This window comes from Anomalospiza imberbis, chromosome 3 (genome assembly GCF_031753505.1).
Source record: "Anomalospiza imberbis isolate Cuckoo-Finch-1a 21T00152 chromosome 3, ASM3175350v1, whole genome shotgun sequence".
Classification (NCBI taxonomy): Eukaryota; Metazoa; Chordata; class Aves; order Passeriformes; family Viduidae; genus Anomalospiza; species Anomalospiza imberbis.
The window spans coordinates 84641716-84661852 of record NC_089683.1 but is presented as its reverse complement, the minus strand read 5'-3'; the positions used below and the strand labels follow the sequence as shown (position 1 = coordinate 84661852).

Here is a 20137-nt window from a genome sequence, read left to right as displayed (position 1 = left end):
AACTCACAACTTGTTTCCACTGGACTGTGCCCTGAAGTTTCCAGACTCATAAATATTATATTTAAGCCACAATTAGACTTTTATGTGTTCAGGTATGTAAAGAGATGGTTCTTTACATCTCCTCTAAATTCATTATTTATTGCATGGCCTTCAGATAACAAGCTAAAACCAGAGTAGAGCATATATCTTCTAAATTTGTATGTAAAATCTTTCCCCCCTTCTTGTCTCTTGACTAATGAGAGCTATTTCTGGATAATAAATTGAGATTGTACTTGAAGAGCATGATTTCTGCTGTCTAATATGAGTTAAGTAACAGATTGCCTTTCTAAAAGATCACTTAGTCTGATTAAAATTTAATTGAAAACCAAGAAAACAGATGAGCACTTGAAAGACTGAAATAAGGAGTGTTTCTCTCTGTGACAAATGTGCATTCCCTACCCTCATTCATTTTGCCAACTAGGAAGCATATAGAGTAAGAGGACACAGAGACAAAGAGAGGTGCTTGTGCCTGTATTACTGTTTTTAATGAGACTGCCCTTTGTATATTAAATCAATTATTTCCTCTCTTCACTGCGTTGTCACTGTCAGCAGTTATGGATTAATAAAGTCAAGTGGTTGGTCTCTGTTACAAATTCATAATTTTACCATTATTCCCACAGACACTCTGCACTTGCAAAAACATAAAACCCAGGAGAAAAAACCCTGAAATGCCCAGATAGAAATTTTTCACTCTGTTCCTTTTAAGACTCAGTCCACTGAAGAACTTCCTGCATTGTTTAACATATGTGTAATTGTTGCTGTGTTAAAATAATGGTGCTAAAGAGAAAGGGTGGAAAAATACTGTCATCAGTACCTGGGAGAAGGTGTGGGAAAACTCTTTTCCATATTGCAAAATAGTTAGAAAGCAGGTCTATTCTGCAAAGTCAGGACAGATTCTTAAGGCACTAGCCTTAATTAAGGTAGGGAGATGTGACAGTATTATCTTTTAAGTTTTATTTATAATGGCATTGTATCTAAACACAAATTCTTTTGAAAAACTTCACTCACACACATTTTTGGAAGGTCCTGGAGACTGTATGCAATAGTAAAATATGGTGGGTTGACACTGGCTGGATGCCAGGCACTCAGTAAAGTCTCTCTATCACTCCCCTCTGCAGCTGGACAGGAGAGAGAAAATACAGTGAAAGGTTTGTGAGTTGAGATAAGGACAGGAAGAGATCACTCACCAATTAGTATCACAGGCAAAACAGTTTCAACTTGGGGATATTAATTGAATTTATTACTAACAAAATCAGAGCAGGATGATGAAAAGTAAAATAAATCTTAAAAACACCTTCTCCTTACCCTTCCCTCCTTCACAGGCCATATCTCCTCCCACTCAGTGGCTCAGGGAGACAGGGAATGGGGGCATTATGGTGAGCTCATCACGCTCCTGCCACTGCTCAAGGAGAGGGGTTGTTCCCCTGCTCTGCCATGGGGTCCCTCCCACAGGAGACAGTTCTCCATGAACTTCCCCAGCACAAGTCTGTCTCATGGACAGCAGTTCTCTCTGAACTGCTGCAGCATGGGTCACTCTTCCATGGGATTCAGTCCTTCAGGCACAGCCTGCTCCAGTGTGGGTCCCCCATGGGGTCACAGGTCCTACCAGGAAATCTGCTCCAGAGTGAGCTCTCTCCATGGGTCTGTATGTTCCTGCCAGGACCCTGCTCCAGCACAGGCCTCCCACGGGGTCATAGCCTCCTCTCAGGCATCCACCTGCTCTAGTGTGGGGCTCCTCCACAGGCTGCAGGATCTCTGCATCCCCAGAGACCTCTCTGGGCTGCAGGGGCACGCTGCCTCACCACGGTCTGCACCAGGAGCTGCAGGGGAATCTCAGCTCCAGAGCCTGGATCATCTCCTGCCCCCATTCTGCACTGACCTTGGTGTCTGCAGAGCTGTTCCTCCCACATTCTCACTCCTCTCTGCTCTGGCTGCAGTGACATCAAGCAATAACATTTTTTTCCTTTTTAACTACATTATTATAGAGGAGTTACTATCATTTCTGATAGACCCAGCCTTGGCCAGTCTTGGAACTGGCTGGCCTTGGCTCTGCTGGACATGGAGGAAGCTTCAAGCAGATTCTCACAGAAGCCACCCCTATAGCCCCGCCAGCTACCAAAGTGTGGCCACACAACACAATGGATTCACTAACCCATAGCAAGGATGCTGTTGTTTAAATACTCTTTGCATTTACAGGTGATTCTGGAATTTTAAGAACAGCTACTGTGATAGAACTTCAAATGCAAATAGGATCCAACAAACTCTTTTGCAGAAAGATTTTGGAGCTCATGTTGAGCAGTTCCAGTTTGCTTTGGGGTATGTCAGTGTTCTTCCTCAGTTCTGAGAACGTAAATAAACCTTATAGAAGCTTCCTCAGAATTATACTAAAATAGTGAATATTCTCAAGTGTAAAGGTATGTGTGTAGGATTAAGATGTCAGTGTTTTCTAATCCCTCTTCAGTTATGCCCTTTGAAGGACATAGACAGGGCTTCTTTACAGCACAGATGCAGTTATTTAGTCAAGAGTATTTTCTCTCTAGTAAAGACCATTTTTGTGTTTCTCTGTGTTTGATAGTATCTTGTTTGGTAGTTTCTTGTCTTTGGTATTCTTACTGGACAGCCTGTTCTGTGCTGGTTAATCAGTAAATTAAAAGGGATGTTGAGCTTTAATCCACAGTTTTCTTCATAGCATGTACTTAATTACTTTCACTGTAATTACTGCTTTCAAAGTCCAGTAAAGGACAAGGTATCCCATTCTGTGCTTTCTCCATCTAAATGGGGATAATAAAATACTGCAATAAAACTAGAAAGACTGCTGTAAAAGAAAAGAAGTGCCAGCCATGTTGAAGTCTCGGAATAGGAGTTTTCCCACTTAAATATAAATCAATAACGAATTGTGACAAAATGACTTTGTTAAGAAATCAAGAACAAGACAATTAAAGAAACCTTCTGGGTATTCTGTGTTCTAAACTAACAGCCAAAAATGATGCCTAGTTTACTGTCTGTTGTATCACAGAACTATGCAGAGTGAAAACCGGGCATGTATTTACATGCATTCTTTAACTGTCAGGCTTAGATGTAGGGACAGCTTTGTATGAAGTGGCGTGTGCTGGAGGCTCAGTTAAGTAAGAAAAATTCTGCTTAGGTGAAGGCACAAGTTCCTGACAGACCAAAGTAAAGCATAATGAAGAGAAAGCAGTAAGAGTGTCTTGGTTCTGTAATTAATTCATGCCTTGAGAAGCACTGTTGCATGAACAGAATGAAACATTCAGATGTTGGCTGGGTAAATGAGGAATCAACAAGAATAGGCAAAATTTTCTGCAGAAAAATCTTGTTATATAACCTTTTGGATAAAGTGTGTTATATACAATGCATTCAAACTCTACATATACCTTTCTATTTTGTATGCTGTAAGATACTGGTGGATCATTTGAAGTCACTTGTAGCAAATTTAAATAACTTTTATAATTGCCTTATTAAAAGCACACAAATAAACAAAAACCACTTACATGTTGAAGCAGTTAAAGAGAAAACAACAAAACTTCTTTTAGTTCTTCTTTCTCCGAAGACTGTGGAAAAGTGAGAAGATAATAGTCTATCTGCTGTATTGACAGAAGTGTGAAAATACCATCTCATTCTGGATTAAATCCTGCTATTGTTGGAAAAAACTCCTCCCTTGAAGGATGTCAATCCATATTTTGCCAGGATTTTTTTCCCCTACTAGGAATTTTTTAAACTTTGTCCTTTGATAAGAGAACTGTATTTAAAGACTAAACTGATGATGGAAAAATGCAAAATATGTATGCACTTGCAATAGCACTTGCACTGCATTTATAAAGTAATTGGCTATGACAGCAAGGGGAAAACTTTTCCCCTGCTATTTGTAGTTGATCTTCATAGGAATGTAAACCTGGGGAAGAACACTTGCTTTCCAGGATTTGTTTTTATTTTTTTCTTCTATTTCAATTCATAAATAAGGAAGAAGGAATCCTGTATAGTCCTAGTGATCTCTCTAGTTTTTTGCATAATCTTCATGTACTCTTTGGTAATGTGTGTTATTTACATCTGTCAACATAAGCATGAAGTTTGTGAAGTTTCTATTCTTCTAGAAGTGAAAGTTAATATTATTCCCTCAATGACTACTTCCTATTTTTTGCTTCAGTTTCAACTTTGACCTTTTGGTAGGCAGCTACCATCCACAACCCCATTGTCCTTTTAGAAACAAGCTGTTTCTGCCTTGTATTTTGTTTGTTAAAACAGACTATACAAGCTCTAGGATTATCAAGAGTCTTGCAGAACCTAGTTTAATATAGGCCAGCTGGGTATTCACTCCTTTATGCTTAGCTGATCCAGAACCAGACTTGTGTAGTCAACTGATGTCCTCTTCACTTAATGTGGAATTTATTAATTCCCACCATCCTTCTATAATGCAGGTGCTGCTGACTCATATCCTGCACCTCTTGCCCCAACCTCTTGCTTCCAGCTCAACTCTCTGCATAGGTCAGTAAAGGACAGTAAAAATTTCACAGGTTAGCAAGACACAAGGGTGTTGCCTGTCAGACTGAGACAATGTGGTTCATTTGTCTTATTTTTCTTTCTCAAAAAAGGTCGCAAACCATTCCCCACAGAAGAGAAGTAGGAAATCCAGGACTCAGCTAAAAGACTTATTTTTACATCTGGCATGGTTCTTGCCCTGACAAACATGAAATTCATACTGCAAACATAGATAATGCTGAGAGGAAAATGAGAGGTCAGCTATTCTAAGTCCTGCTGGTTCGTGTAATCCTGCAGAGACTGTCAAGTGGCAAAGGCAGCCTCAAAGGCTTATCCACTTGGCTGTGTCCATTCTGTGTGCTGGCCCTGGTCATATTGCCAGGGCCAGTGGGATTCAGCTTGAGTCCAAGCAAGCCGTAAAGGTAAGTCTGTCATTATACTAGAGATGGAAGTGAAAAAAGATGGCAGGAACCACAATTGTGTGCCTTTCTGGTGGCTTTGAGCTGCTCAGACGGGGAGGATGGTTACTACCATGCTTTCCTGAGGACTCTTGCCTTGGGCAGATCACATATTAAAGGTGCCAGGTGCCAAGTAGCAGAAACATGTGTGTCCAGATAAGGTGCTGCTGTTTTGTATTCTAGGCTGTGTGGATTTTTTGTATGCTAATCCTTAAATATTTTTTTTTTCCTTTCCAAGAAGTGATGAGCTTCCATTTCTGTTCACTGACACGTGTATAGCAGCCATCCTAAAGATGACATGGGAATAGTTGATCTTTCTGCTGCCTCAATGAAATCATTTCACCGTATGTGAATTCTCACAGCTTTCTGTAGCTCTGCCACATTGTGTCTCTGGCTACCAAAGTAAGCAGCGTGGTACAGCAAGATTTTCTTAGCAGTACTGCATCTGTCTTTGAGGTTGGGAAGAAAGATGAAAGAATATATCATTTATTAGGAAGTCTTTTAAGAATCCAAATAGGAATTTTTAATAAAACACTACTTGTGTACACCTCATATATCTAGACATGAAAAGTAATTGGGGAGAAAGAGTTTTTTATTCATTGGTAAAATCATTAGTTGCATAGTTGGCTTCACTTTGCCTTTCCCTACCCAAAGCCCAAGCTGCCAAGGTATTCCAGAGAGGAAAATATTTTCTCTGATGGACAGTATCTTCCATTCAGTTGGGGCACATTGGGGGTGCAGAGTGAAAGCCAATCACCTTCAATATCTACCTTGTTTGTTGTTGTTTTCTCTTTCTCAAGTGACTATAACTCAGAACAATAAATTACGGTGTTTAATATTACATTAGATATATATCTGTTGTTTAACAACTAAACACAGAAACTTACTCAGTAGTTGAGCTATGACAGCTGTAAGCAAGGATTAATATATTCTAGTTTGACTGTGAATTTACAACTTGATCTAGCTATAAAGTACTTCAAAAATTCAGACTGTGCCTTTGAAATAGGTTCTGCTGCTTTTAATGTATAAGCAGACATCAAAGTGCAATATGACAACAGGACAGGAAACTTCTGGCCATGGCCACTGTGCTGCCTGTCTGCATAATGAGTCTGAGGATGCTGTCCTGTCAGTCTAGCTGTGACCACCCACAGGCATTTTTCCTTCAAAAGGGTTACTAGCTGAGAGGATTTCTTTTCTCTATATATACATGTATTCAATCCTGAGACAATATTATTCAGGTCAGCAGAACTTTGTAATGTATATCTGACCTGGTTTTTTATTATTGGAAAGATATCCATTAACAATTAAATATGTTTTTATTGCATTTAAAAATATGATTATTATAAACAGCTGACTGCTACTGTAACTTTATAGCTGGAGCCAGAAAACCTAAATCACTGTAAAACTCATATGGGACAAGTAAAAGGGACAATTTGCATGGCATGGATTTTAACTGTTTATGTAGTTTTAAAGTCACTACGAATTCCTTTAGGCTTTTTGTTCATACAATTGCTTGTACCACTTCACCTATCTGTTTAGCCCTGCTGCTACTGGATTTGGTTAAAAACTGAAATCTGGTTAAAGATGAACAGGAGTATACTGTTCATCTGATAGTTTAAATTTAAAATTTATTACCCTGGACAATTTTATTGTGATTGGCTAAGTTGTCAGTATTATACGTACCTATGTTTAGGTAACTACTGCACTTCTCTGTTTTCTTCAAATTGTATAAAAGATTTAGATGTCAATGTGAAAAAAAGATTGCTGGTAAACTTTTTTTATTCCTTGTAAGAAAGTCTCTAAAGTACTTGGTAGATCCTAAATTCAGTGTTTTTCATTATGCTAAATCTTTACAACTTTGGTAAAAGAACTTGAGAAAGAAGCAAAATTACTCCTATGTTCTATTGGAGCCAGAAGTGAGTACAAAGCCTAGGAGTCCTCAAAGGATGCTTCAGATCTTGCTTTAATGGATTCCGCATTTCGCAAGCTGTGATTGTTCATCACACTGTAATACTGTTGAGAGTAGAATGAAAGCCATTGGGTCTAATTTCAGGCTTAATAGTTCAATTACATCTCCTTTCTTGTGGAAAAACAGCATTTCAAAAGACATTTTTTCATACCACTAGGAGAACCTTAAAGCTGACATTAGGTCTATACCTCAGATCCGGGAGAATGCTTTGAATAACATGGGAGGCTTTAGCCTCTTCTAAAGAGACCTGACTCTGAGCAATATCTGGCTGTTCTTCCTGTATGTAATCGGGTGCCTGTGGGGCAGGATCTGTTGCTCTAGTCTATATATAGCCGGTTTATTGTCTTCTTTCTTCAGTCTGGTGTATCTATCTGGCCACAAGTACCCCAGAAGTCCTTTTTTCTTCCTATTGCTTATTGTCATCAGACCCAACTGTTCCTTACTAGAGTATCTTAAGATTTTCTTGCATTCTTTAACTCTTAGAATAAAATCAGTCATGGTGTGTGACCTGTATGGGACAAGACTTCTCCTTGCTATTTTAAAATTTGTTTTGAGAAGTTTCCACCCCTACTCTTACTCATGGTGGGGATTCAAGTGGCAGGTACCTAAAACAGTCCTGCCTTTATCAGTATGAACTTTCTTGAGGTGAGACCTAAGGCAATATATAAATTATGAGTTAGTTATTTTCAGCTTTTGCATTTGGTCATACTTGAAAAGGTATCTTTCAAGATACTAACACTTGCACCATCTACCCTCTTCTTCCTCTTCCTTGCCTCATATTTTACAATCCAAAGACTTTTTGGTGGAAGTTTTCTGTAGTTTAGGAAATCAAGCACAGCCAACTTGGGGCATTCTACCCTTGGGGTATCCTAGTGTATGAAATAAAGGCATCTCTGACATTAGATCCTAACAGATTTGCCAAGCAAAAAAACACAACCATGTTTGCTGTTCAGTTGTATAGTGCCCACTCACTTTTTTTTGAGGTTTTTTTTTGGGGGGGGGGGGGGGGGGTTGGGGTTTTGTTTTGTTTTGTTTTGTTTTTTTGTTTTAAGCCAAAATCTTTAATTATTTTAGTATGGGCAAAAGTTAAGCTGCTTGGAAAGCAGCTACATATTTCCCACAGTACCAAAGTGTTTTTTGTGACTGTCTTTGTTCCTGCAGCTGGAATGCATATAGTGCATTCAGACTTATTGCAGGCATAAGGTAACTTAGAAGACTGGACTGTAGATCTTAGATAATTGTGTGCTAATGGCCAATAGCTGTGTGCAAACAGGGACAGGAAGAGGGTGTCAGCTGTGTCTGGAAAATTATTTGTGGTTCACTATACCCAGGGTTCATATAACTTGTAGAGCTGGCCATCTCCCCCACGTTGTTAGCTGCCTAGCTGTGAAGGGCAGCTGTGTGCCACTCAGTCCAGCAGGTTCTTCCCCTCAGATCTGGGCCCTCTTTAGACCTCCAGACCTCAAATCCTGGCAGGTCTTGACATAACTGTATGTTCTGGGAAACTGAGCTCATGAGGTCAGGCCAAGGTGGATTAATGCAATGAGATAATGGCCCGTGACAATGGGAGTGGGTAGTTCACTGGGTCTCTTGGAGATTACTTGCTCTGTGAGGAAACAACTAAAAAAAAATCCAAGTCTGATTATGGAATGGAAAATGACTGGAAAACTGGTGCTTAGTGTAACATTTAGGCAATGGAAGAAGTCAAGGCATCTTTTCAAGAATAATAGATAACAGATTGTTTTTTTCAGGTGATTTGGATGTCCTTTGGGACTTCCAGGAAGTTCCTCTGCAGACCATGGCAGAAATGAGTGATTGTACATTATTGGTTTCTTCTCAGATGAGCTCTTGTGACCATTTTTTTTTTTTTTTTGGAAGAGGGTTTGTGTCTTTGACTTGCATGCTCTCAACCTACCTGTTTTAGGACTCCTTCTCATTTGTACACCACTTTCTCATCATAAATGAGTGCCTTGGTGAGAACTCTGTCCCTTTTCTATCCAGAGCCTGTAGGCTATGCATCCAGTTCTACACACATTTTGAGTTTACCAGGAGAAAAAAAAAATCTAGTTCTTTACCTTCATTCATTTTCAATGCTTCTCCTTTTATCTGCTGGAACAGCCTGTGTGTTGAAAGTGCATTTTTAATTAAATTGTGTGCATCTTGTATATGTACAATACATTCACTTTGAGGGCATTTTTATTACAGTAGGAGGATGGTGATATGTAATAACTCTCAAGAATAATTAAAACCTGTGTTAACTTGTGTATGTTTTCAGTAGTGATTGAACTGTGTGTTGAGTCTCTGCTGGGTCCAAGATCAGATATTAATCAAATAGAAAGGAAGGAAGGGGTGATGGGGGAAGGAAGAGTTGGTTGTTGCCTTTAAAAGTTCTTGCCAGTTTAAGATAAACATCACTTGTCATGTTTATTTCTAAAAAAAATTTTTTAAAGTATCTTGCTTCCAGTTTTTTAAATATTTAGCTGCTGATAGTTTCTATGTTCAACATTTATTGAGGGAGAAATGCAGACAGTGGGTAACATTATAAAACAACATTTGGAAATATCTTCACTTTTTCTGTCTGTTGATGTAGCCTCAGAGTTTTGTTCAGTGTTTACACTGAAGGGAAAAAAGCAGAGTAACATTTTAAGGCATTAACTGTATCATGATGTTACAGGGCAAACATTTAAATATCTAGAGATTTCCCAGAGAGAATATAGTATATCTGTTTGTTTTTTTCCTTTTACTTTGGAGAGGTCAAAGTGCACTCCAGAATCAGCAAGATGCATGGTTTTGATCTAATTGATTATTATTAGTGCAATTTCTGCACTAATAATAATTAGTGCTTTTGCATTTATCATGGCATACCAGATTCCAGCATGGGATAAGAAAAGTGCCTGATTCAAGGACAATGATTGGAATTCTGTTGCATGAAATGCTTTGAAAAAAATGTTAATTTCTCTGTCTTTAAAAAGTACAGTTTTACCGTTTGCTTTTAGATGGTTTGACTTTGGTAGAGACAGCAGGTGAATTAACATGAATCACATGAGCTTTACCAAGGATTCTATGATATTCATACCCAAGTCAAGCTGAGGCATGTAACAGTGTTTTGAAATGGATAGTAGTTCTGAAGATGTCCCTAATATTAAACCAAATTCAAGATCTGCACTGGAGGTTAAATGCTAGTTCAGTCTGCCGAGTGTTATTTGCTCTCTGGAAGAGATCCATTTGTTTTAAACTTCTAAGTCAAGTAAAAGTTTATCTAATTAAAACTCCCTATTGAAATGTCAAAGCACCTGCATTAATTTTTCTTATGTGAAGAAAGTTTTTAGTATTTCATAAAATTATTGTTAGTGAATCTACTAGGCCAGCATTCACAAAAAACTCAAGAGATTATTTTGAAAGTATGAGCTAAGGGGGAAAACCTGAGAGGGACAGGCACATTTCCTTTTTTAGGCTGCCAGGATTCTACAAGACTGATTGTTACTTTTTCCTTACAGATTGTGTCAGATGCTGCTGGACAGGGTGTTGCCATCACTGGGAACAATACTTTCAACAACTGGAATTGGCCTAACGCTGTGATCTTTGCTGCTACTGTGATCACGACAATCGGTAAATATTTACTGTGTCAACCTTCCTAGCTGTGGTTTTCTGTAGGCTCTGCTGTTTTTGTACTCTCCCATTTCTGTGTCAAGGTAGCCACCAATTAAAGTCCCCATGGCTGGAGCTGCCTAAAGTATGTGTTCACCTGCAGATTCATGGAGGAAAAACCAAGGGTTTTGGCACCCTCTACAAGTGTGTACAGAAGAGAAAAGTGTGCCTTTCCAATAAGTAATGGATTAAAGGTGCTGTTGGGATTGGCTGGTGTCATTCCAGTTCCATTGATTTATGCACTTAAATTTCCAAATAGTAAAATTCCAAAACAAAAGCGTAACAAAGCATTCCATTAAACTAATACCTAAAGCAAGTGCATATGAGGTTTTTGGATTGCTGTCTTGTTACACACACGCATTCTCTTGAGCTACTACTAAATTATCAGTGTTCCTCACTTGCAGAACTAACTATACTTTTAATCCACCTCTTAAAGAAAGGTGAAGCAGAACAACTGCTGCTTTTTAAATATCACTACTGATTTGTACTTCTAAGATCTTCTGCACTGGAAGACTTCTTTCTCCTGTGATATATAGGTTTTCAGAACTCAACATCATTTGCCTTCTGCTTTTACAGAAAAATCTTTGCTACATGGTGTTGTTGCACTCTTGTCACACAATTGAAAAAAAAAAAAGTCATGCAAAATAACCGAAGAGGACTGAATGTAGAAGTCTTACTGTTAAACCATATGCAGTACTGTGGTTTTCTTTATTATTTAAAATTCACAATACTCAGCTTATATTATAATTTATGAAAAATGTTGATGTCAGTTAGACACCTAAATAAGAAGACTCAGTCAGAAGTTCAGAAAATAGGCAACTGATTTTAGAGCCTGAATCTGTAATGCCCTGTTGGGTTCTATAACCAGCAAAGAACTACATTCATTTGAAATATCTTGCACTTACTTTCCCTGCATTTAACTCACAAGCTCTTACACTACAAAGGTACCAGGTCACAAGTTAAATGTGTATAGTGAATCTTTCACCTGGGAGCTAGCTTCAGGATGAATTTTGAGTTTAATTCAGTAAAATTAAATTAGTCAAGTTTTAACAGTGCTGCTTAAGATTTGGACATCATATTAGAAATTTTGAGATGAGCTTTATTTTCTATTTATCCCATCTTGTCCAGAAAAAGATGCACAAAATCTAGGGAACACTTAAAGTGCAGTAATGGAAGTGTTTGTTAGAGTAGAATTGGAACGCATCCAGTTTCAGTAGATGAGTAGCTGGAGTAAACTAAATCCCTTTCAGATGGTGAAATAAGGAGTGCCCAACACAGTAGGAGCCCACACCGTGTTGTTTTGTGCACAGGCAGAATTACCTTGAATTCTCTTCAGCCAGAACAGACAGAGGACATTCTTAACTCTTTCAGGTTACGGAAATGTTTCCCCAAAGACACATGCTGGGCGTCTCTTCTGCATATTTTACGGGCTTTTTGGAGTCCCTCTCTGCTTGACATGGATCAGTGCTCTGGGGAAATTCTTTGGAGGACGTGCCAAGAGGCTGGGCCAGTTTCTGACAAAAAGAGGAGTAAGCCTGGTAAGCCCTTACTTGTTTATCCTTGAACTGTATAGTTTTGATGCATGAATTAAGCTTACATTTCATAACTTGCCTGCTTTTCTCATAGTAAATGAACACTTGCACAAATTTTCCCTAATGGTGTTGCATTGAAAGAACTAAAAGAGGGATGTGTTAGTTCTGCAAGAAGTTTAGCAAAATGAGATCTCATAAAAACCTTTGGTACTACTTACAATAAAGACCATTAGAACCATTAAAGACCATTAGAAATGTACACAAGGCTCCATTTCACAGATGTTTCATTCAAGGTCCTCAGGGCACAGGAATGAAAATACGCTGTCCTGCTTGGCTCCCACCTGCCTGCATGCTAGCAACAAATATTTCCTGCTGTGCAGTGAACCTACTGCAAAATAGTATTTTGTTCTGAGTTACTGGCTTTTGCTTTTTTGTTTGTGGCATTTTGTTGGTTTTTTGGTGATGATTTGTTTGGGTTTCTTTCTCCTCCCTTCCCCACTGCAAGTGAATTCTCAGTTCTATCTCTGCACAGAAATGGGAGGCAATGCAGGGTGATAGTGCCTGGAGGGAACTGGGACTGCTTTAGGTCCTGGTTTCAGAATCAGAGCAAGAAATTTCTTGGGTTTACACCTGAGAAGCAAGTACAGAAAATAATAGTGAAGTACATGTGTATGTGGAGGTTTGTACAGAGGTTGGCATGAGTGGCAAAGGGAAGGAAACAGAAATGGGAGAGAAACAACTTAAAATGCTTCTGATCTTCTGTATTCAAATGAGTAAAAGGAAAATTAGAGGTACTGATGACTTTTTAGACTAGAGTGCTATGTCCATATCCCATGCCAATTTATAAAATACTAGGGACTTCTTAAACTCTTCCAGAAGCGTGAGAGGAAACTATGAGCAAATAATCCTTTTTGAGCAAATAGTTGTAAGAATAGGGAGTTATGCCTAAAGTAAAAAAAAAAAGTGTGCTTGCTTCAGTCACTTTTAGGGCCTTTTAATTATGGTAGCTAAATTGTTAGCACAAAACTGAAATATCTGGTACTGTCAGATGATTCTTGGTACCATGGGTGGGGAAAAAAATTTTGAGAGATCTTTGAGAGCTTTCCCTGATGTTTTCTTTTTTCTTTGCAGAGGAAAGCCCAAATTACATGCACAGCTATATTCATTGTTTGGGGTGTGTTGGTCCATCTGGTTATTCCTCCCTTTGTCTTCATGATGACTGAAGGATGGAATTACATTGAAGGCCTCTATTTCTCATTCATCACTATCACCACCATTGGATTTGGAGATTTTGTTGCTGGTCAGTAATTATATTTTATGTATTATTTCATTACATGCATAGTATGGCAATTCTCCTTCCAAATTTTTAATTTGAAAAGATGTTTTCTAAACTTTACCAGCACATTTTGCAGGATAGAACATTCCGTTAAAGCTGGGTGCTGATCCAGTGGACTAGATCTGGCTTTTCAGTGTTGGTGTAGTCACCTAAGGCCTTTATTGGGTTAATTTTGCAGCCAAGTTCTAGTGTCCGTAAGTCATTCTGGTACCCCAGGTCTGTATTTCAGGCAAGAAGCTACCTTGCCCACCATATTAGTTGTGCACCTTTGAATGAGATCCAATATACTAAGCAGGATGTGTAGGCATTGGGCAATGTTTTCTATACCTGCCTAGAACTAGTCAATGGGGAATGCTGAGCATATTCCTCTCTCCTCCTAAACCTCTTCTTTCTCTAAAATCCACTGCTTTGTTCAGCACTTTGGTCCTCGTAAGTGGAACTCCGAATCTTTTTCTCAAGGAAGGTACCTATATATGCATACTTCAGTGCAGGAAGAAGACTTGTAATTTTTAAGCAGGAAAATGTTCACTTTTATATCTTACAAGGAGAGGATAAATATGCTTCATTTTTATTTTGTTAGTCCAGTGGTCAGAATATGTGTGGCCAAGAACTGGAAGATGTGGGATCAAGTTTTTCTTTCATTTCCCCACTTGCTACCTCTCTGACCGGTGTTCAAATAAAAAGGCTATTTTAGTGAGGAAGAGAGCAATTCTCAGGGTCATAACTTCAAAGGTTTATCAGCTGTGTGTCTTCTTACAGTAATGTTTTTGTTTTTAATTTCCTGTAGGTGTAAATCCAGATGCAAACTATCATGCGCTTTACAGATATTTTGTGGAGTTATGGATCTATCTGGGACTAGCTTGGCTCTCACTCTTTGTTAACTGGAAGGTCAGTATGTTTGTGGAAGTCCACAAAGCAATCAAGAAACGGAGGAAAAAAAGAAAAGAATCATTTGAGAATCACCCTCGGCCTAAAAAAACCCTTCAAATGGGTACCTCAAAGGATGTGAACATTTTCAGCTTTCTTTCAAAGAAGGAAGAGACCTACAATGACCTTATAAAGCAAATTGGGAAGAAGGCTCTGAAGACAAGCAATGACAAAATGATAATAGTGGAAAATGCCAAAAAAATGAATGCCAGTATAGATGTTCAGGTGACTTACACAAAGACGGAGTCCTTTGAGTATGATGAGGCTTCCCTGGACATTCAAAATGGTCACATACTGAGACCCCTCCATGACAAACATATTGGAGACAGCCCTCTAGAAGGAACCATGTTTGTGAATCAGCTGGACAGGATTAGTGAAGAAGAAGGTGAAGTGTGGGATTCCAGAGACTATCGGCCCTTAATATTTGAGAATGCCAATATAACATTTGTAAATGAAGATGATGATGAAGAGGAGGATATCTCAGATGATGAGGAAACGTCAAAATCCTCTATGGATGATAATCTTGCAGAGGAATCTGAAACTGCAAAAAAATTGGTAAAATTCCCATCATCTGATGAATCTACCTTTACCAATAATGAGCTAGAACTTTCTGTGCCTTATGAACAACTGATGAATGAATATAATACAGTAAGCAATGTGAAGGCTGCCACATGAAGCATGCTGGACAATGGTTTTCTGAAAGTGGTCAGTGCGTATTGAACATAGAGCAAGGAGAAGAGTATGTTTGCAGCTTCTCCTGTCTCTTTGAAAACAAAAGCAAGTCCCAGACTAAGAAACTTCAATCTCCTTTTCCCATCCTAAGTTGGCTTCTGAGCCTGTTAACTTTGCTTTTCTGAAAGACTTGTAAAATAACAGTTGAATTTGGAGTCCCACTCCTTCTTTAGGTTTTATGGTTCTTGAACAAAATAGAAAAGACTAGTTAATACACTGGATCTGCTCTGAGTTCATGCATTTCATTGAGGAAATAGTTTGGGAGTGTAACTATACTGTTGCAAGACTGTTTTGGGCATCAAATATGTTTGGTTACATCCTTGGTCTTTCACTGCTGAAAACCTGAATTTGAATCCGGCATTTATCACAAATGAAATCAAGAGAGCTGCTCATTGTTAAGTTGTTACTGCCAAAAATATGGCACTGTACTTAAAGAGAAACTTTGGTTGAGATGCCAGGATACACAGATCTGAGCTGAACTGTGCTAGTAGACTGAGAAGGAAGCTCTGAAACATCTCTGTAGAATATATCAGTGCTTGTCAAATTGTAATGAATTCTAATTTCATAAATAAAATATTAAGAGTTCCAAAGGAATGGATTGAGAAGGAGCCTTCTAACAAGGAAGAATCTGGGGTGAAGCTCACCAGTTAGGCTGCTAAGCTGCACATCAGCCCCAGAACTGTCAAAGAGTAAAGTGACTGGAAGACTTATTGATCAAAGCATGTATGGGCACAAGCAGGATGCAGTGAATTTTTTTAGTGTAGAAAGTGTCCTTCCACTGTTCATTTCCTAAAGGAAATACTTGAATGAACCTTATACAGTATCTGTGTACAGGTGAAGTTTTACTGTTCTTCTTAGGAAAAAAATCACCTTGGGAAGCACAGATATTCTCCAAATGCCCTAATGCCTGTCAGAAGGGACCTGTAGCACTGCTGCTGATCTGGGCAGTGTGTTAGTCAGTATTGTTGTTGGATGTTCCTTCCTGCCTTGAGTACTTCAGACATGACTTGAATGAGAGATGATTTTTGAAACAGTTGATTGCGCTTCATATATTCTTTTGTTTTTAGAGTTTGACCTATGTGCGTATTCAATGGTTATTCTATCTCACGTGATAGAAGGTTGGGCAATATCAAACCTTGGGCAAACTGAGATGTGATCAAGTGCCTTCGGGCCATAAGGCACTTTTTTTTTAGAAGGAACTTCGGCTCTAAGCTTCTAAAAGTATTATCTTTTGACTTGGAGATGGGCTGCTCACTAGAAGGAAGCATGTCTGTTTATAGTATGTATGCCTAAATTGCTTGGGCTACAACGAAATTTTAACATGGTTTTCATTTTCTTTCTTTTTCTATGTCTATGCATTAACCCTGACAATTCTTTCAAATGAGGCTCTTGATTATATGCTGGCAAGAAATATTGACTTCAATTTTATCCAATACATTTGCAACAGAAAATAGCCAAGACCTTTAAACCTTAACATGTCAGGTTCTGCTGATCTGTTTGGTTTTAGAGTATTTAAGCCGTTCTGGTATGTCCAAAAATTTTCCAAAGTTCAGTGAACAGTTAAAAGTTGTCTCAGGCTCATTTTCAGTGTAGTCCTGGTAGACACACTAGCTCTGTAAGAAGACCTTTTGGAACCTTGCAATGCTAATCTTATATTACTGGCTATTTCTGATAACTACAAATATTGGCTGCAGCTTCAATTGCTGGCCTGTCCCAAGGAAGAAGGAGGATATATGGGAAGCTAGCACTCTGGTTGAATAGCCTTTAGTTGGGAGGTTTTGAAGTTATCCACTGTGAAACAAGGGACTGTCTTTACTATTCTGTTTCTTTCCTAGAATTTTCCACATATATGACATTTTTTCAACTAGAATGTGAATACAATTGCCAAATTGTGGCCAACTCGTGTCCACCTGTGGACTAAACAACTGTGGAGTCATAATTTGATTTGTATTTAATCTGCAATTCATGGTAGTATTGTTGAAGAGAGATTCTCATTTGTAATCAAATTTTATTATATTTACACTATTTGGAGCAGGGGTGGCTGGATGAATTTGACTTGTATCTGACAGGAAAGAGGGAGAAGCCATATCAAGATGATTCTTACTTACTTCTAATAAGATACCTTAATCCCCACTCTAAAATTACTCCAAGCCCTTCAAGTTTTTGTATCTGAAGGGTTGTGGTTGACAGTTGTACTTAATAACTGTAAGAAATGTTAGGTAGGATTATATGCATATGCGCAGGATGCTTGTGTAGTCATTTTAGCCTTCTCTCTTTTTTTTTAATATTTTTTGTTTAAAAAAGTCCACACTGACTTAAAATGAGAAAGTGCTCCATATAGTTTTTATAGTCCTCCAACTTGTCTTCAATTATTGTTGCAAAGATCAAAAGTTTTAGTAACAGTTGGAGAGCTACAGGACAACAAGGAGAGAAAATGCTTTCAGCAAGTGCGTGAAATGGAAAAGCATAGTCCAATCTTCATTTAAAAAACAAGAAAAAAATAAAGAAAAAATTCACTTTAATAGTGAAATAATACAACGCAGACACTTGGTTGGGCTGCTTTGACTGGGAGGGGATGTTGCACACTGGAACCCAGACTCTGTTCTGCGTAGCGAAGTGCACTTGTATGCCAGAGCTGAGAATAGATGGGGTCTGTTTCATATTATCAAGCTAGATGTGGCTCTCTGGCCTTTCCCAGTGTAGTCAGCATAGACTATAAGTCTGCATAATAAGTATCATGGGATTTAAAGTAATAGTTTAAATTTATTAAAACAAAGTACAATATTCCCAGTTTTTTGGGGAAACATGATCACACTTCACAAAACTGTTCTCAAGATATCCCACCATGTGCCTTAATGTAATCTTAACACTGGGAAAAAATTCCTCTTTACACAGGGGCCAACAGAATTGGTCTTGTTAAGCCCTACATGTTTCACAATTTTGGAGGGGTTTAGTTGATGCATAGCTTTTATAGTGGCTCTCTCCAAAAAGCTGAACCATTCCCAGAGTTTTTAAAATTATGGTGCCATCTCAAAAGTGCTGAAGAGCTAAACAGGACAGGTTTTTGCCTGCCTCTCTTCCACGTCTTGAGAAACGAAGCTGCCTGGGGGATCTAAACTAATATCTTTCTGCCTTCAGATTTACATGTAATGACTTAGAGGGGTGTCCAGGCTGGATTTTGTTCTATTCAGCTCCAAAAGTGTCTCTGAGTGATTTCCTTAGTACTACCTGGTTATGTCTTGTAGTTATTTCAATTATTTGGTCAATCTGGAAACATTTTCTTTGGATAACTATTGATTTCATTTAGCTAACAGTTTTCTTAAAGCTGTGGAGTTAGTTTTCTAGGTGAGATAGATTTCTTCCCAGAAAGAGAGGAAAGGGAGAAAAAAAGCTTAAAAGCATGTAAAAGGAAGGGATGGAATAGCAGTGAAAACTCTTCTTTCTAGCTATTGCCTACAAGTAGATTTTATTTCTAGTCACATCATGTGAAGGATGGGTTCATTTACTAATTTTGCCAAGATGAGCCAGTACTTTCAATTTTACTCTTTTTTCAAAAATTAAATCCTGAAATGTGACCATGGAAGTCTGTTCCTACAAAAGGCCTTTTAAATGCTATAAGACTCTGTGACCCCATTCTTCATCACATCGTTGTGATGCTTCTTGGGTTTGTATTGCATTATTGAAGCCTGTTTTTACCAGAAGGGCATCATTTTCAGATACCTGTCTCACATCAGACAGCCTGACACATCTGATACACTGGTACGAAGTCACTGAGGATATACAAAATCAGAGTGTTTAATTTTTCTGAATTAATGATTCATGAATCTGTTGCTGGCAATGGATATCACAAAGCACGCAGAATTAAAACCAGACTGATAACAGATCCATGGTGACACAGCTGTATGCACAAAGATTTTATTTTTCCGCCAGTTGATCTGGGAGAGTGTGTAGAGACAGACAAGGAGAGCAAAAAGCAATATGTCTGTTGACTAAACAAAAGAACTTTGTAGACATGTAATTTTTGTGCCTCGTGGGATTAATTCCATTTGTGATGGATTTAACTTGTAAAAATTAGCTTGTCTTTCATATGGCTTTTGACATTTGTGCAGTTCTGACTCTTATCACTCCATAATATGCCTGTCTGTCAGTTCTTTGTTGCTGATTGTCACTGGAATCACACTGTTTGTAAATATTTGCTAAGTCTTTGTAAAATGTAATTTATTTTAATATTTTACAATAAAAATTTTACAATTTTTCCTCTCTGTCATGAGAACAGTGGTAATCAATATTTGTTTTTACAACTACCTACACTTGTAATGCACCTTACATATGAGACTGGTCCTGGCCCAAAGAGCTGGAAGGTAAAGAGCCAAAAAAGCAAGTTGTTTTACGCAAACAGGTACCTTAACTTGTACGGAGTATTGATGACTTCAATTCAACGGTATCTGGTCTTCAATTAGATACAACATAGCAAAGTATTATTCAGTGTGGATTTTGGACAGCTGTTGAAAAATAAACTGAAGTTTATTTTAAGGGCTATGTTTTATCAGTGGGCTGCTTTTAAAGAAGATGCAGAGAGATGGGAAGTGTTAGAATTAATCAGTACTGTGATAAAATAAAATGGATATTTATGACTGGTATATGAATCTCTTGCCAGAGCTATTAAAATATCTGAGTAGCTGTTTATGAATTTTCACAATATTCTAGTAGCAGTGCTCACAATTTTTCAAGGTAGAACTATTTGCAGTCCTTCAGCTCCAGCTGTTTCCTTGGCAACATGCTGGAAAATAGCTAACTACCTGCCTTAATGGGCAGCAAAGTGTGACTTGGTGGTACCCATGATAGAGGTGGAGCCATCTGAAGAAACTGGGACAACCTCAGCCTGAGGAGGAAGAGACTGAACCTTGGCTTTTAGATAACTGAGTGGAATTGCTAAGGCACAAGCTAGGAAAGTGGGGAGATGCATGGGCATGGCAGCGAAGGGTGGATGCTGTAGGATTTG

The 20137-nt window shown here is 38.4% G+C and overlaps 1 protein-coding gene across 1 annotated transcript in view; it reads left to right on the top strand.

Annotated features, from left to right (window-relative positions):
• Window positions 1–19389, top strand: part of KCNK5 (potassium two pore domain channel subfamily K member 5) — a 34759-nt gene extending 15370 nt beyond the window's left edge. Inside the window, exons 2-5 of the mRNA XM_068185489.1 lie at window positions 10458–10569; window positions 11980–12146; window positions 13272–13440; window positions 14264–19389. Of these exons, the coding sequence (XP_068041590.1) occupies window positions 10458–10569; window positions 11980–12146; window positions 13272–13440; window positions 14264–15078 (1263 nt within the window). The 3' untranslated portion in view covers window positions 15079–19389. The remainder of the gene's footprint in view (window positions 1–10457; window positions 10570–11979; window positions 12147–13271; window positions 13441–14263) is intronic.
• Window positions 19390–20137: the final 748 nt, after the last annotated feature.